The 16,648-nt window shown below is 50.7% G+C and overlaps 3 protein-coding genes across 8 annotated transcripts; 1 reads left to right on the top strand and 2 right to left on the bottom strand.

Moving 5' to 3' along the window:
* The first annotated feature begins 9 nt into the window (after positions 1-9).
* ILK (integrin linked kinase) lies at positions 10-7,239 on the top strand. 5 transcript variants are annotated; one of them, XM_012786518.2, is made up of 13 exons: positions 10-125; positions 531-665; positions 3,737-3,902; positions 4,080-4,175; positions 4,379-4,475; positions 5,258-5,341; positions 5,446-5,531; positions 5,668-5,777; positions 5,884-6,011; positions 6,101-6,222; positions 6,317-6,416; positions 6,520-6,650; positions 6,827-7,239. In XM_012786518.2, the coding sequence occupies exons 2-13, from the start codon at positions 577-579 to the stop codon at positions 6,974-6,976; spliced, it is 1,359 nt and encodes a 452-aa protein (XP_012641972.1). In that variant the 5' UTR covers positions 10-125; positions 531-576; the 3' UTR covers positions 6,977-7,239. The 5 variants fall into 5 exon arrangements, with proteins under 5 accessions (XP_012641972.1, XP_075858336.1, XP_075858337.1 ...); XM_076002221.1 differs by having other exon boundaries at positions 26-125; positions 470-665; XM_076002222.1 differs by having other exon boundaries at positions 57-125; positions 598-665.
* TAF10 (TATA-box binding protein associated factor 10) lies at positions 7,208-8,667 on the bottom strand. The gene is made up of 5 exons (XM_012786520.3): positions 8,373-8,667; positions 8,078-8,232; positions 7,760-7,824; positions 7,557-7,671; positions 7,208-7,376 (listed from the first exon to the last, which is right to left on the bottom strand). The coding sequence occupies exons 1-5, from the start codon at positions 8,602-8,604 to the stop codon at positions 7,287-7,289; spliced, it is 657 nt and encodes a 218-aa protein (XP_012641974.2). The 5' UTR covers positions 8,605-8,667; the 3' UTR covers positions 7,208-7,286.
* Positions 8,668-9,152: 485 nt separating this feature from the next.
* On the bottom strand, positions 9,153-16,378 carry TPP1 (tripeptidyl peptidase 1). Of its 2 annotated transcripts, XM_012786513.2 has the most exons (13): positions 16,313-16,378; positions 16,124-16,195; positions 15,720-15,859; positions 14,490-14,640; positions 14,152-14,279; positions 13,826-14,004; positions 13,512-13,710; positions 13,175-13,363; positions 12,872-12,941; positions 11,796-11,916; positions 11,524-11,682; positions 11,222-11,347; positions 9,153-11,042 (listed from the first exon to the last, which is right to left on the bottom strand). In XM_012786513.2, exons 1-13 carry the CDS (start codon positions 16,354-16,356, stop codon positions 10,902-10,904), a joined length of 1,719 nt encoding a protein of 572 aa, XP_012641967.1. In that variant the 5' UTR covers positions 16,357-16,378; the 3' UTR covers positions 9,153-10,901. The 2 variants fall into 2 exon arrangements, with proteins under 2 accessions (XP_012641967.1, XP_075858334.1); XM_076002219.1 differs by lacking the exons at positions 9,153-11,042; positions 11,222-11,347; positions 11,524-11,682; positions 11,796-11,916 and adding an exon at positions 11,935-12,784.
* Positions 16,379-16,648: the final 270 nt, after the last annotated feature.

Here is a 16,648-nt window from a genome sequence, read left to right as displayed (position 1 = left end):
TGGGTGGGAAGGGAGGGAAGGCGGCCCGCGCTGGGCCAGAGAGGGCCAGGGGCGGGGCGGGGCCGGGCGGCGGGCGCGGCCGGACGGGAGTTCCCCAGAGAAGGAACCTTCAGCCCCGAGTCCCGGTGAGTGCGAGAGAACCTGCGCCCTCCTGCCCAAGACTGGGTCCCTGCCAACCCGTTACCCCTCATTCCACCTGAGTTCCGAGTAAGGAACGGGGGCCAACCCGGGAGGACCCCCGATCCTCTCCCCCAGGGCATACAGGGCCTGAACCTCCTCCCTTCCCCCAGCTCTGTTCTGGGGCAGGGTCTCGGTGCCTGCTCTCTGACATCTGCTCAAGAGATAACTACTTCTTAATCACCTCCTGCCCCGCTCGGACCCGCCTTTCCCTTGCGCCCAGAGGACACAGTCTGGGATCATCTGCTGCCCTAAACTCCTTCAGACTTCCACCCCAAACACTTCTCTCCAGTATAGGACAAAGCTTGGGGTTCATTCTCCTTCCCTGGATCCCCCCACTCCCCTACCCTCAGTCCCCAGGCTTCCCCAATCGGGGGGACCCAGCGCCAGGACGCTGCTATGGACGACATTTTCACTCAGTGCCGGGAAGGCAATGCTGTTGCCGTTCGCCTGTGGCTGGACAACACGGAGAACGACCTCAACCAGGGGTGAGCTGAAGTAGCTGGTGGATGAGAGTAAGGGTAGAGGTCTACTCCCCTCGGCTGGCTGCGTGGGGTGGTCATGTCTGGTGGGGGCGGCTGACTTTGCCATCTAGTGTGATGAGTGCTAAGCACAGCCTGTGGGGGGCAGAGGGTCTCCACAGAGGAAGCAGTGTGGAACTCTTCTTCAGCAGTCAAGATTCTGCTCAAATCTGCCTCCCTGAACTGCATGGGCAAAGGCTAGGAGGCAAGACACAGAGCGGAGAGTGCCACGAAATTGTCTGGAGTCCCCTATGGCTGGAAGATAGAAGATCTCTGTGGGCAGAAGTATTGGGTACAAGTGGAAAAGGACAGACGATAACACTGGAGAGGTCTGCAAGTGTCAGCCAGATCATGCAAGCATATTTAGGCTATAATAAGGTCTTTATTCTAAGAGCAAGGTTTTAAAGCTGTTTAGTGATATGACGAAATTGTCCATTTGTTCAATATCATCTTGGATGCTTTGTGAAGAGCAGGGGGGAAGGAGGCAACTACCTAGTCTATCCTAGAAGTGATGATGTTTTGGACTGCAAATGGGGTAGGTGAAAAAGAGAGAAGTAATCAGATTCCAGAAGTCTTTAGAATGAAGTATTGGGGGACTTAGTGTGGGAATTGAAGAAGGGCAAATATGATGACCAAGGTTCTGGCTTGGACACTTAGATAGACGGTGGTTGTTTTTACTGAGATGGAGAAAGCTGAAGGAGGATGAAGTGTTCTATTCCAGACATGTTAAAGTTAGGTGACAGTGCAGCAATGTGGAAATGCTGAGTAGGTTGTTGGTTATGCAGAGTTGCAGTTCAGGAGAGATCTGACTTGGAGACACAAGATTTGGGAACTATCAGCATATAGATGATAACTAAAGACATGGGTGTAAAGGACAGTGCCTCAGAAAAGTGGAAGACAAGAGGGCAGGAGACAAGCTACAAGATGAAGGAGAAATAGGAAAATGTGTGAGTAAAGCTTAGAGAAGAAAATGTTTTAATGAAGGGGGAATGGTCAACAGTAATAAGGCTACTGTGAAGTCAAAGAACATGAATACTTTAAAGTAACCATTGAATTTACAATTAGGATATATCTGATGATCTCTGTAAGTGCTGTTTCAGAGGAATAACAGATGAAACCAGACTACATTGAGTTCCTTCATTTAAGGGACTATACTGAACACCTCCTGTGCTGGGTGCTAGAGTCCAAGAATCAGACATAATCTCTGCCCTCAAGGCAGCAGATTGATGGCAGGTTGAAAAGTGAATGGGAGGTGAGGAAATACAGAAAGTGAATGCAGACAAGTTCTTTAAGGCTGGCTGAGATAGGGAGACAAGAAAAGCAATAGTGATGGCGATTCAGGGTGGTGGATTTTAATTTTTTATTTTTTAATGTTGGTAGAGTTTAGTTTTTAGGTTTGAGAGGTAAGGATCACCTGTCATCTTAGTCCAGGCTTTACTGGTTCCCATTAGACTCTACACTATTTTTCCCTAATAATTTGCAAAGTCCATTTTTTTATATAACTCTAAGAGTGCTCTGATAAAGATAATAAGCACTTTTACTGTTTTGTTGGTGACGAAATAGAGGCTTAGGCAGAGTTGTCCAGTAAGCTAGCATCTAGGAAGTTGCTGCCAAAAGGCAAAGGGGTGGTATTAATGAAACTGGAAGGTTTTGGTGCTGCTTTGAGGGGTTAAGGTATGGGGGTCCAAGATGGATATATGCTAGATATGAAGAGCTGGTTAATTCTCTGCGAGTCTCCTTGAGAAAGAAGACCAGGCCTTGAGGTGGCAGCCTGACAGTGAACACATACTTTTGTACCCATACTTTTGCCTCCAGGCTTTGGTCTGCTCTGGGGCCACAGGCAGTACTAGAAGTTGATAAGGCAGGGCACAAATTAAAGGTCTGGGAGGCAAGACTGATTGATAAATGGGATGTAACTGCTTCCTGGGGATACCCTCCTCTGAGGAAAGCTTTTGGCTATTTCTGTGTGAGCAGCTGAATGCAAGCTGGGGAAGGAAATGATTAAGTTCAAAGCCACACCCCTACCCCTTTTTGGCTGTGGGGGCATCTGGGTGTCCAGACCCCTGATCAGCTCCAGGCCCTGCCTAGAGCCCCCACAGGGGAAGTGACCACAGCACTTAGGCATCTGGAGGCAGCCTGCCTAGGCCATGGACCGCCTCCTGCTCCGCCCCTTGGAACTGCAGCTCCTGACTAGAGGGAATTTCCTTTTATGGCCCCAGGCTGTCAGGCAGGCCTAGTTCCAACTCAATTGTTTTGTTTTGTTTTGTTTTTACAGTTCTTTTACTTTATAAAATATATGTCTTTGGGAAAAGAAAAAGGTCAGGTATAGTTTTCATTCTGAAGCAGCCATTCTCATTTTCTTCTGTTTTCCATGCCAGGATTGTTAAGTAGGGAACTCCTGTTTTGTGTGGTGGTTTGTTATCTGCCTCATCAGTAATCAAAAGTATTTCTCTTTTCAACATAAATCCTTCCAAAACATCACTTAAATTCCATTCCATTTTTAGATGTTATTTTCAGTTCCAGGGCCAAACAATAAGCTTGCTTCCTCTCCCTTGAGCTGTGACCTTCATTCTCCAAGATACCCCCATTAACATGCACTGTACACCCTCTGTCAATCCATTCCCTCAAGAAGTGTATAGTCTAACAGACAAGTACAGCCCAGATTTTTACAACCCTATGTGACAAGTGCTACAGCAGGGGGATGTACAAGATGCAGTGAAAACCAGAAAGGACCAGTAGATGTTGCAGAAAGGGTACAGGGGAAAGAGTGCTATCACATTATTAATGAAATAAGGTGTCGGAGAAGGTGGTAAAGATAATGAATCTTATTATAATGAGTTGTTGGGATATCTAGGTGGTTGGTTGGGTCTGAAGCTCAGGGAAAGGTCTGAATTGGACAGCTTTGGGAGTTGCTAGCATGAAGGAAGTCCTAGAGAGGTAAGCCTTCCCAGAGAGTATGCAGAGTAACAGTTTTTCAGTAATCAAAGCCTTTGGCCCATCCCGCCTCCAGCTCAATGACCATTGCCCCTTCCTCAAAGGGACGATCATGGCTTCTCCCCGTTGCACTGGGCCTGCCGAGAGGGCCGCTCTGCTGTGGTTGAGATGCTGATCATGCGGGGGGCACGGATCAATGTAATGAACCGTGGGGATGACACCCCTCTGCACCTGGCAGCCAGTCATGGACACCGTGATATTGTACAGAAGGTACGTATGAACCTGTCACGCACATCACATACATGCCATGAGGTCAGTCACAGGCACTATAACATACAGTAGAAGGTATGTATACTCTTTTCCCTTTTGCAATTCCCTGACACCAGTATCTTATTCGGGACTGACTGTGCCTTCTGCCTCTTCTTTTTGTTTGGCCATGGGACCCAGCTGTTGCAGTACAAAGCTGACATCAATGCAGTGAATGAGCATGGGAATGTGCCCCTGCACTATGCCTGTTTTTGGGGCCAAGACCAGGTGGCAGAGGTGAGTACTCAGGCTCTGAGTCCTAGGATAGGTAGGAAGCAAAATCTGAGCCTGAGTGGGAGATTTTGGAACCCTCAAGCCATCCTGTCAGTACTACTATGTGACACTCATAGGGTTGTGTACTGCATGTGTATGTTCATGGTTGGTTGTGACTGTCAGGGGAAGTACCAGGGGCCCTCATCACAACCACCTTTTCATTCCAGGACCTGGTAGCAAATGGAGCCCTTGTCAGCATCTGTAACAAGTATGGAGAGATGCCTGTGGACAAAGCCAAGGCCCCCCTCAGAGAGCTTCTCCGAGGTCCATTCCCTGCTTCCCAGTTTGTGTTCTCCTCTCATTCCTCCCCTGCCTGATTTCTCTCTTCAGTTCCTCCATACCACAGCTCAGGCTGAGACTGGTTTGCTTTTTGGTTTTTTTTGTTTTGTTTGAGACAGAGTCTCATTCTGTTGCCAGGGCTAGAGTGCTGTGGCATCAGCATAGCTCACAGCAACCTCAAACTCCTGAGCTCAAGGGATCCTCCTGCCTTAGCCTCCCAAGTAGCTGGGACTACAGGCACACGCCATCATGCCCGACTAGTTTTTTCTATATATTTTTAGTTAGTCAGTTAATTTCTTTCTATTTTTAGTAGAGATGGGGTCTCGCTCTTGCTCAGGCTGGTTTCGAACTCCTGACTTTGAGCAATCCACTAGCCTCGATCTCCCAGAGTGTTAGGATTACAGGCGTGAGCCACCACACCCGGCCAGAGACTGGTTTTTTTGTTTTTTGTTTGTGTTTTCTTTTGGAGGCAGTCTCCCTCCATCACCTGGTGTAGAGTATGGTGGCATCATCCTAGCTCACTGCAAACTCAAACTCCTGAGCTCAAGCAATCCTCCTGCCTCTACTTCCCAAGTAGCTGGGACTATAGGCACATACCACGACACTCAGCTAATTTTCTATTTTTAGTAGAGATGGGGGTCTCACTGTTGCTCAGGCTGCTCTTGAACTCCTGAGCTTAAGCAGTCCTCCCACCTCAGCCTCCCAGAGTGTTAGGCTTATAGGTGTCAGCCACTGCACCCAACTCTGAGACTGTTTTTCTTCCCCAGAGCGGGCAGAGAAGATGGGCCAGAATCTCAACCGTATTCCATACAAGGACACATTCTGGAAGGGGACCACCCGCACTCGGCCCCGTGAGTCACTATTGCTGGGAGGAGGGGTTGTAGAAAGGAGTAATTCTGAGCTCCTGGGGCTGGGTTAGGGCAAAGCTGGGCACCTGACCTGCACACTCTCTCAGGAAATGGAACTCTGAACAAACACTCCGGCATTGACTTCAAACAGCTCAACTTCCTGGCAAAGCTCAACGAAAATCACTCTGGAGAGGTGACCCCTGCTCTTCTTGCCCTCCCTCCCTAAACCCCCATAAATTACCTGCTCTGCACCTGTTTTAAGTTTTTCTTTCAGTCAGTGGGCAAGGAATTGGTGGCCTTAGTTCAAGCCTCCTAATCCTGTCCTTTAGCTATGGAAAGGCCGCTGGCAGGGGAATGACATTGTCATTAAGGTGCTGAAGGTTCGAGACTGGAGTACAAGGAAGAGCAGGGACTTCAATGAGGAATGTCCTCGGCTCAGGTAGGACAAGGCCCAAACTGGAAGCTACTAATTCCAAGGAACCCTGAATAGCACTGAGACGGGAGATCTTTTATGTTGGATGTCAGCCATTCTCTCCCTCTTCCAGGATTTTCTCGCATCCAAATGTGCTCCCGGTGTTAGGTGCCTGCCAATCTCCACCTGCTCCTCACCCCACCCTAATCACACACTGGATGCCATATGGATCCCTCTACAATGTACTACATGAAGGCACCAGTGAGTAGAGATGCTGAATCTCATAGGGGAGGGGAGAGGAGAGGAGAAAGGGTTACTAAGCCTCTCTGAACTGACTCTTACCTCCTTAGATTTTGTTGTGGACCAGAGCCAGGCTGTGAAGTTTGCTTTGGATATGGCAAGGGGCATGGCCTTCCTTCACACATTAGAGCCTCTCATTCCGAGACATGCACTTAATAGCCGTAGTGTAATGGTAAGGCCACAAGTTTGTTCCTGGATCAGGCCCCAAAAGCCCTTGACCTATCTAGGACTTATCTCCTTCCACATATCCATCTTCTCTTCCTCAGATTGATGAGGACATGACTGCCAGAATCAGCATGGCCGATGTCAAGTTCTCTTTCCAGTGCCCTGGACGCATGTATGCACCTGCCTGGGTAGCCCCTGAAGGTGGGTGAAGGCATTGTGTTGGGAGGTGGAGAAGGACCAGCTCAGTAGTAGTGCAAGGGGGCAGACACAGAACAGGCCAGGTAGATAAGCCCTATCCTTCCAGCTCTGCAGAAGAAGCCTGAAGACACAAACAGACGGTCAGCAGACATGTGGAGTTTTGCAGTGCTTCTGTGGGAACTGGTGACACGGGAAGTACCCTTTGCTGACCTCTCCAATATGGAGATTGGAATGAAGGTGAGAGCAGAACTGCATACACTCATGTTTCAGGAAGAGTGGCGTTGGTGACAATAATTATAGTGGGCCTGGGTTCCTCCCACATTTGTTCAAATATATAGTAATTCTGTCCCAAGGGCCAGAGGCTTCTCCTTACATGACAGACTCTGAGGCTCATTTTTTCCTTGTATTGACAGGTGGCACTGGAAGGCCTTCGGCCTACTATCCCACCAGGTATTTCTCCCCATGTGTGTAAGCTCATGAAGATCTGCATGAATGAAGACCCTGCTAAGCGACCCAAATTTGACATGATTGTGCCTATCCTGGAGAAGATGCAGGACAAGTAGGACTGGAAGGTCCTTGCCTAAACTCCGGAGATGTCAGGACATGGTTGGGGGAGTGCACCTCCCCAAAGCAGCAGGCTTCTGGTTGCCTCCCCTGCCGCCAGTCATGGTACTACCCCAGCCATGGGGCCCATCCCCTGCCCCCATCCCTTACACTGTGGCCCCAAAAGGGCCTGGGCTCAGAGCTTTGTCACTTGCCACACGGTGTCTCCCAACATGGGAGAGATCAGCCCCGCCTGTCACAATAAAGTTTATTATGAAAACAGGCTGGTGTGGGGACATGGGGACGACAAGTACATTTATGTTGGGTGGCTCAGGTGAAGTAGTGCGGCTTCTTCACATTGATGCCATACTCGCTGAGGGCAGGGGTCAAGTCTTCCATGGTTAGAGTGTACTTGCGGTCCTGAGGGAAGAGGGAAGAACACCAACTGAGCACCAGAATCCCAGGCTTCAATCCCAGATGGGTGACCCTGAGTAGGTCTTACACCTCCCCTAAGACTGTTTTCCCAAAGGGGTTTCAGCATAAGTTAAGCCTCCACTACTGTGGAGAAGAATTACTGACTCAGTGAGCCTCCCCTCCCACCTTGCTCTTGCTCCGGGAGCTGCCAGAGGCTGTGCCCTTCATTTTGCAGTGCTGTAGGGCATCGTTGGCAATATCTGAGATGAATTTCTGGGCAGCTAGGGAGATGAGCCGAATTCTAGAGGGAAAGAAATGGTATGAGAAGAAGATGGACAACAATTCCTACACAAGCACCAAAAGCTCTAACCAGCCCTGGGTTTACTCACATGCGTGGGTCTGAAGCCTCAAAGCCAGCACGGTTCAGATAGTAACCAGTCACTGCATCAGGGATCTGAGAAATCAATTAGACAACTGTCATTGTTAGCCCTATGCCCTGCTGAGCTCAGAGTGAGATGAGGATGAGGGAAATGGAAGATAAGCTTAGTTATCGGGAAGCTCACAGCTTGGGTAGGTAGAGAGGGACAAAAAATCATAAGAGCTAGTAGGGAAGCAAATATAAGACGAAGACGCTGAAAAACACGGAGATGTGGCTCAAAGTTGGCATGACAGCAGGCTAGATGGCCTTGTTCAGGCAGAAAGCCCACCGTAGGCGTGTAATCCTCAAGCTGCATTAAGAAGTCCACCAGAGGCGTGCTGGACACCACTGGCTTCACGTCTCCGTTGGCCGCGCTGGGCAGTACGTAAACCCCGTTAGACATGGGCCCCTCTGGGGGCGCCGCGCCGCCCGCCGACACCGGAGCTATAGGAGAACCAGCAAACTGAGACACGGAGGTGGGAGGTGCAGGGCCCCAGCTAGGTCCGCCTTACACCCTCTGCCCTCACCCGCCGCTAGGCCCAGTCCAGGGCGATTCCCTCACCCTCACCCGTCCCGGCCCTCACCCGCCCCGCGCCGCTCGGCTGGCTCCCCGGCCCGCGCCGCCAATGGTCCCGTGCCCCCAGCCGTGGCTCCAGCCCCAGGTCCCCCCGCTGTCCCCGCGGGGCTGGCCTTGTTTTCTGCGGCGGTACTGGCGGGCAGCGCGGTGGGAGCCGACACCGGGGGCGCTGGGCCCGGGGCCGAAGCGGCGGAGGCCGGCGCCGGTTCGGGGTCCGCGCCGGAGCCGCTGCAGCTCATCGGGCCGGTGGGAGAGGCGGCGAACAGAGCCGCTTCCGCTTCCGCCCACGTTACGCACACCCGGGTGACGTCACGCGCTCCTTGACTCGCCCCGCCCGTCCCAGCGTTAGCTCTCTCATTCCTGCTTCCCGCCTCTTGTGGATACCAGTTGGATGAAACAGACTGAAGGGCGGAGACCAAGCCCTGAGGAACTGCGCTGCCGTCGCCATTCCGCCCTCCCCCAGTGCTCCTTTGGGATTCCGCCGCGGTGGGCACGTCTGGGACTCCTCTGTGGGTCTGAGACACCTCATTCAGCCTGATGCTCAAAGGCCTTGCTTTGGGGCTCATCGGTCCGACATGCCTTGATTACGGATTGCCTACCAGTCTGCATTCTTTCTGGTTCCCTTATTTACCCTTTTAGGGGTTTATAGTTGATTCGGAAAGCCCCCCTCCGGGCCAACTGCCCCGAGAGGTGAGGGCAGCAGAAGGGTGGCACACAGCGTGGAGGGGGCGGGATTTTGGCCAGAGTAAACAACCTGCAAATATCACTGCGAGTGAAAGGCGTGAGGTTTTCTATTCAGACATTTATTTAATTATTATTTGCCAACTCTTGAGCTAGGGCCTGGGAATACAAAGTTAAGTAGGACAAGATTCTAGTCCTCTAGGCACCGATGGTCTTGGAAAGGGAGGCAAACAAGTAAACTGGCAATTTCAATACTACATTGTCATTACAAATGCTAGAGGTAGGCACGGGGTGTGCAGTGCAAGGGAGTATGGGAACTAACATCTGCCTACTTCCAAATGTCAGGCACTCTACCAACATTATTCCCTGATTATTATGAAAGGCAGGCACTGAAATTCCCATTTAACAGATGAGGAAACAGGCTCACGGAGATAAACTTATTTGCTCAAGGCTCTCTCCTAGTCTATATCACAATCAAGATTCAAAGAGGATTGGTTTTGAAAATCTAGGATTTTTCTGCCACACCTAAATCAATTAATCTCAGGGAATAAAAACGTTCACAAGAGATGACTTCTCAGCTAAGTCTTGAAAGAATCCTGGAAATCAACCAGGCAGTTGTATCAGTGATGGTGTTAAATGGACAGCAAGGGTGAGAGTTTCTTGAATGTTAGGGATGGGAGAGGAAAAATAATTAGTTACTCAGGAATAAATAGCAAGGAAAGTGAACCATAATTTTTTTTTTTAAAAAAAGCCTGATCTTTAATCCAAAGATTACTGGGTTAATATTTGAAGGTTTTTAATCAAGTAAATGGCCTGATGGGATTTGCATTTTACTCTGGAAGATGGCTTAGGGACTGGTAGGGAGTAAGAACACTGTTTTTGCAAGGGCCTCCTATAATTCAGATGAGAGAGAATATGGCTTTAAACTAATGTAATAGCAGTAGGGATGGAGAGAAGTGGAGAAGTTCTAGATATACTTAGGAAATATAATTAAAGGACTTGTGGATTGATAAGATAAATGGGAGTCAAGGATGATATAAGTTTCTGGCTTGGTTACCTTTGGCTTGGCATCCTATCATTTGCCAAGACAAAACGAGGTGGAATATCTTGGGCTTCGGAAGGAGAAAGATGAAGTGTTAAGTATCACACATCTTATATTTGAGGTATCTATCACTATTGGTTAGAAAGTCTGATTCAGTGAGGTGGTGATGGCTGTGGATGTCAGTGATTTGTTCCAGGGAACAATGATTAAAGGGAGAAGAGGAAAAGACTAAGGATGGAGCAATGGAGAACAACCAGTATTCCAGGAGGAAGCAGAGAAAGAAGTCTATGAAGGAGGAAGATAGGAGTGATAAGAGAAGCTAAGCCCTGGAAGCTAAGGAAGGAGAGCGGGTAGACAACTGTGATGGAAAGGCCATAAAGCAAAGATTGAGAAGTGTGCACTGGGGGCTATTGTTTCTTGGTGTCAGGGTAGGAAACAGCAACAGGGGAGAGCAGGGGTCTCATTGCAGTGAATTGAGAAGTGAACATAAAGTGAAATAGTACACATGGTCAGTGTAGAGAATCCTTTGGAAAAGCCTGATTGAAAAGAATAAGGTAAGATGGGGGGAAGGGGTAGCCAAAAATGTTAGTTATACCATCTTGTTGAGGAACCTGAGCAGGAGTAGGGAGACCTGAGTGTGATGGAGCATGATAGGGTTGGGAGTCAAATCAAGCTCACAGCATTTCCGGGTCTGGGAGATAATCCGTCTGCAGCAGTCAACAGTTGAGGGTTCAGCAGAGCTTGCAATGGGGCAGAATAAGGGACTGAACCAATAGCTACAGGGCAGGGGACAGGTTGCCCTGCCAGGGAAGGTCAAGGGTTGAGCAGTGTCTTCAGCAGAGCTGGGAAGTTGGGTGTTCCCCAACCTGTCACAGGATCCCAGCCAGCACCAGAGCAGAAACCCTGACCCTCCACCTCGTCATTTAGACAGGACTCATGGCAGCCATGGGTTACCTAGGGAGAAGGTAGGCATCAGATCTGGGCCTGCTGATAGCAGTACTAATAGACTATACCTCCTCACCCTGTATTCATGTTTCAGAGGCTGTCCCACACTGTCAGAACTACCCCCAAATTCATCTTAGCATTCCCCATAGTGGTATGAAAATATCCACACCCTTTCCTTCCACACTCACATCAAAGAGTCCTGCCCCACGCTGCTGGTAGAGCCTTGGATTGAGAAAGCCAAGAGGGGGGCGGCCACTGAGGATTCTGTGTTCATTTATCAAGGACAGCAGCCCCCCAAACACTGGAGTGGAGGCCTGCAAGGGTGAGGGTATAAGTAGAGGTCAGGGGTTCAGAGTGATTGGACTTTTGGGGAGTGATGTTTAAAAGGATCAGAGGTCTCTAAGGAGTCAGGGGTTCTGGGTGCAAGGTCTCCAGCATAAGGGGTGAAGGTACTTGCTGAGTGGGAGTTTGGAGACAGGCTGATTCTCACCGAGGTGCCAGACACCCATGGAATGGGCACACTGTTGCTGACCACCCAGTAGCCATCAGAGAGCGCAGCCACATCTGGGTAGGCACGGCCACTAGCATTGAAGTAACTGGATGGTGGAAGGTGGGGACTAGAGCTCAGGAACTGGGCTACAGCTTCCTCCTGAAAGGCATTTTTGAGTGAGTATTGGCCTGTGGCCTGCCCAGGAGTCTGCTGAACTGAGGATCCCCCATCCCTACTCTCACACCCATCCAGCCACACAAATATACACATACCTGGTATGAAGGCCGTGGAAACACATTGCTAAAGCCACCACCACTGATATAGTCAACAATCTCATTTGTGATGAGGAAAGGATTCTGGAAGGATGTACCACCCACTGTGGTGACATAAGGGCTGAGGGCAGAAGACAGCATTCAGATAGTAGGGGACCCTCTAAGATGTGTGGGGATGGGTGAGTATGGCCTGGGTCTTCCTGAAGAGGCTAGACCAGGAGTCCTCAAACTTTTTAAACAGGGGGCCAGTTCACTGTCCCTCAGACCATTGGAGAGTGCTCACTGTGGGCCCAGGACAAGTCGGCTGCTAAGCAGGACAGGCAGTGGTGGCAAAAACACGCGGCCGGCCTGATAAATGTCCTAGGCAGGAAGCACGAGGCGCACAGGCGGTAGTTTGAGGACACCTGGTAGACTCTTCCGGGAAGCATATACATGGGATTGACTAAGAGGGATTGTTTTGTTTTGCTTTGTTTTTGTTTTTGCTTTTTAAGAGACAGGGTTTCACTCTGTCACTCGGGCTGGAATGCAAGGGTGCAATCATAGCTCACTGCAGTCTCAAACTCCTGAGTTCAAGTGATTATCCTGCCTCAGCCTCCTGAGTAGCTGGGGCTACAGGTGTGCACCACCATGCCCACCTAATTTTTTTAATTGTTCTGTAGAGACGAGAACTTGCTAAGTTTCCCAGGCTGGTCTGATCTCCTGGCCTCATGTGGTCCTCCCACCTTGGCCTTCCAAAGTGCTGGGAGGCATGAGCCACCAGGCCTAGATGACTAAGATTTGGAGCCCTCAAGGCATGGCTTGAGATGACTGCAAACTTTTCTCTACAGAACACCCACCCAGTCTTCCACCAAAATGCCTGGGGACCTAGGAAAAGGAACAATGGGAGCTGTATCCCACTTAGGAGACTTGGGGCCTGGGAACTATAAGAAGAAGAGAGGGGAGTACAGCAACCAGGGTGGGTAAAGCTGAGGGCTGAGCCACAGGAACACCTGGTAGGGTTAAGACAAAGGTTCTAGATCATGAAATCACAGATAAAAGGTTGTGGTCACAGGTGAGTGGTGGGCTAGGGTGCTTACCTGGAGGCGGGGAAGCTAGGACGGAACTGGTGTCTTCCAGAGACAGACCAACACCCAGCCCCACTGTCACCTGGAAAGAAACCAAGTTCAGCAGTCATATTAATTGAGCAGAGCTTGGTATGTGGGTTCAGATGTCAGAGAGGAAATTCAGGTTTTAGTCGTTACCGCATGATGTCAGAGTTTGGAGGTCAGGTCTGGGTTCAGATTATGATTCAGAGATGAGGCTCAGGGGTCACTGTGGAGTCAAAGCTCCCAGGGTGGGTGGGCAAGGGGGATGGTTCTAAGTTTAGGGCAGGAGGTCACCTGAGGCAAAGAGCAGGGTGAGACCCCGAGCGGCAGCCTTCATGAACTCAGTGTTGACCCGCTGGAGGTAGGCTCTGCTGAGTGAATCTTCGTCATCTCCATAGCTCACGGTGTGCACATGTGGCAGGGCTGACTCATTACTGAGCAGCAGGAGCCACTGCAGGAAGGGCTCCTGCCCCTCATGCCGGCCTGGATTGTTTTTTTGAGGGGATGGGCACAAGGGTAATCATTGGAGGGTTATCAGGATCTCTCTCCAGCTCATGGCATTCCCTTGAGGGAGCATGGATCAACACCCATCTCCCACCTCTTCCCCACCAGTCAGTCCCCTTGGCAGTACCAGCATTACTGTAGACCCAGGTGGAGATGTTGGCACCAGCGCTCATCAGGTACTGCACATCTAGACTGGCCTCAATTCCAGCCCTGCCCCGGCCCTGCTGTCCAATCACACGGGCTACTGATGCCTGGTGTACAAATTTGCCACCAAAGAGGCGCATGAACTCGGCCAAGTCTGAGCCATGGAAATACTGCTCCAGGAACTGTGGAGTGAGTCAGAGCAGGGATCATGAGTCAGAGAGCAAGTCCCAGGGTGGTAAGGCACTGAGGAAACCATGGGGAGGCTGTGAGAACCCTGGGGCTCTCTGCTTGGCTCACCTGGGCACAGGCCTGGCTGTTATTGCTGGTGCCAGAGCCCACGTCTTGTGCTGTCAAGTTGTATCGCTTACGGATCACAGATGGGGTCACCCCCAGATGCAGGCCAACAGTCCCTGCCACCTGTGGCTGAGGGCGTTGCCTCAGGGATGACATGGGAGGGAAACGGTGCAGTCCTCCCACTGTAGGGAGGGGTCAGGCTTGAGGAGATCCTGTAGACTCCAACACCCACTTTACCACTGATCCCACCCCAAGTCCCCCAGGGCATCTAAACTTCTCCAGCCCCTGGATCTGTCTTCCCGAACCCCACCAAACCCACTGTGCATTACCGAAGTCCACGTGGGGGGCCAAGGCCTGTGGGAGCTGGTAGGGACGTGGGGACCTTACAACATGGGTCTCTGCAGCTCCTCCCACATAGTGATGAAACTCAGCCCCAGAGAGCAGCAGCTCTGCCTGTCTGGAGGTCAGAAATGGGAGGACAGAGGTCAGAAAGCACAGAATGGAGCAGAAGGCACTGCCTGAGCATCACTGGGCAGTCAGTCATTGTCTCCCCATGCATTAAATCTGACCCGCAAGTCCCCAGCAAGCTCTTAGCTCCCTCCCACTGGGGTGACTAGTCTCCCTGATGGGTTGATTGGTGCCATGGGTAGCAATCAATCCCTCTCACCGGACACTTAGCCAGCAAGTCAGAAAGTCCTGTGTGGTCACCGAATGGCAGTTCCGGGCTCCAGCTTCCAAGAGCCATTTTTGGACTGTGCGGAGGGTCAGTGGTGATGGCTGGACCAGCTCAGCCACATCCTCTAGGGTTAGGTATTTTCCTGCAGGGATTCAGAAGAGGCTTTTGCCTTCATTCATTGCTTTTCCAAGTTGCCCACTTTGGACCTCAACCATGAGACATTGGGACTTCCTAGGGAGCCTGAAGCAGGGTAAAGGAAGACTGTGCAGGTGTAGGGTATATTTGGGGGGCAGGGGAAGAAAAAGCTAGAGAGACTTGGAATGCCATGCCCAAGAATATGGATTTACCCTAAAGCCAGTAAGTTGCAAATGCTGTACAACAGCATGCACTGCCATGCTCATGAAAAATAAATTTAAATTTTGCATTTTAAGTTTATCTCCAGTCAACTTTTTCAAAACTTTTGGAGCCAACTATAAGATAACATCTAATTTAGCTCAAGTCTTCACACGTGTTGATTTCAAACTTAACATGAAGGTGAGTCACTGTTTCCTGCATGGAGCCATGCACACTAGTGCTCACCTCTTGGGTGACTTTTAGGCTGCCTATATCACCCACCTCCACCGTACACACACACACACACACACACACACACACACACACTCCCCCTGCCGTGAAGGGCTTTAACAGGGGAAGGAGACAAGACAGTTTGAACATTGGAAAGACTGTTTTGAAGCAGAGTGGGGAGTGCTGTGGGGAGTGGGGAGGAAGGAGGAGACTGCAGACCAGTCAGGGGACTGGGCAGTAGTCCAGGAGAAGGAATAAACAACTGAGTTGGTGGCAAAGAGAATGGCAAGTAGACTAGTCTAAGGACGTGCTCTGTAGGAATTGGAACTAGCAGCCTTAGTGAACGAAGGACAAAATAGGAGTAGATTCAAGGGTCGGAGGAGGAACTTGAGTTGATGAACACCTATATGTAGTAGATGACATTTCCCCGTTTGTCTGGTAGCTAGTAAGTGGTAGAGTCAAAATTTGAATCCAGATCAGATCATGTACTCCGAACCACATCCACTTTTAGGTTTTTAGCCTAAGGAACATAGGTGTTTGGCAGGCCCTCACAGGCCCTGAGACATGACTGTGACATGATCTACAGTGTCCCATGCCCAGCCCAGCCCTGTGTCTCCCCATTGTTTCCCATATCCCATCCCCAATCCCGACAGGCACCATAGTGAGGAGAGCTGGGATCCGACACAGCCTGCACCAGCTCCGAGAGTCTCTCCAAGTTCTGCTGTCTCAGGGCAAATGTAAGACTCAGCTCTTCCTCAGGGTCCGCACGGCCCAGGGACACCCAGCCTGGGGGAAGCCTGCAGGATCAGGGGTCAGAGACATGGCTTTGGTTAGGGTAGGGATGGAAAATACTGGATATTAAGGTTTTAGATTAGGAACTGAGACCTAGATGCAGATATGGATCACAGTAGGTAAATGATAGGGGACTGAGCCTGGGAACCTGGGGATAAGTCTATGGTGTGGGATAGCTCCTGGTACGGAGATGAGGGGAGCCAGGAACCAGGATAGTGGGAGCAGAACAGAACATCGGGAAGGGGACGGTCGGTGCTAAGTCAACTCACGTTCTCCGTTGGTCGGGCTCCGGGCTGTAACTGCATCTGCCAGAGAGGATGAGGGCAAGGAGCCCTAGGAGGCTGTAGGGGGCGGCAGGTGGATTTCAGCAGAAGCTGGATCGTCATTGTGTTCCCACCCTCCAACATGTACTCCCTCCAATGTGATTCCCCTTTTCCCAGGACCCCCTAATTTCTCACCAGGCTCGGAGTCCCATTCCGTCTTTCTGTAGATCTGCTGTCATGTGACGGATCACATGAGCACCCTCATTCTTTCCCTGGTAACTAGTGACGTAGGGTACTGGCTCCACCCTTGAATGGGTTGTCCTGAATGCTGGCAAAGAGTGGGGCTGCCACTGGGATTCTCCCTCTCTGGACAGTCAAGCACAGGGTAAGCCCAGGGCTCCTCACCTGCTGCCTGAGTCCGGCCGCGTGAGAATCACCACAAGGAAGTGGGCTCCGGAGGCCCACAGACCTCGGTTCTTCCTAGTTGTATGGTATCAGGGAAGTAACTTAACCTCTCAGAGCCTAGGTTTC

The sequence above is a fragment of the Microcebus murinus genome, chromosome 4 (genome assembly GCF_040939455.1).
Source record: "Microcebus murinus isolate Inina chromosome 4, M.murinus_Inina_mat1.0, whole genome shotgun sequence".
NCBI lineage: Eukaryota > Metazoa > Chordata > Mammalia > Primates > Cheirogaleidae > Microcebus > Microcebus murinus.
Note: the sequence above shows the minus strand (reverse complement) of the source record. Positions and strands in the feature narration are given on the sequence as shown.

Coding starts and splice junctions, on each gene's coding strand:
- ILK (XM_012786518.2), top strand. CDS start 577: ATGGACGACATTTTCACTCAGTGCCGGGAAGGCAATGCTGTTGCCGTT. Junction 666..3,736: donor GAGAACGACCTCAACCAGGG/GTGAGCTGAAGT, acceptor CCTTCCTCAAAG/GGACGATCATGGCTTCTCCC. Junction 5,342..5,445: donor GACCACCCGCACTCGGCCCC/GTGAGTCACTAT, acceptor ACACTCTCTCAG/GAAATGGAACTCTGAACAAA.
- TAF10 (XM_012786520.3), bottom strand. CDS start 8,604: ATGAGCTGCAGCGGCTCCGGCGCGGACCCCGAACCGGCGCCGGCCTCC. Junction 8,233..8,372: donor AGCCGAGCGGCGCGGGGCGG/GTGAGGGCCGGG, acceptor GTTCTCCTATAG/CTCCGGTGTCGGCGGGCGGC. Junction 7,825..8,077: donor TTGAGGATTACACGCCTACG/GTGGGCTTTCTG, acceptor TTGATTTCTCAG/ATCCCTGATGCAGTGACTGG.
- TPP1 (XM_012786513.2), bottom strand. CDS start 16,356: ATGACAGCAGATCTACAGAAAGACGGAATGGGACTCCGAGCCTG. Junction 11,683..11,795: donor TTCCACGGCCTTCATACCAG/GTATGTGTATAT, acceptor AATGCCTTTCAG/GAGGAAGCTGTAGCCCAGTT. Junction 11,348..11,523: donor CATGGGTGTCTGGCACCTCG/GTGAGAATCAGC, acceptor TCACCCTTGCAG/GCCTCCACTCCAGTGTTTGG.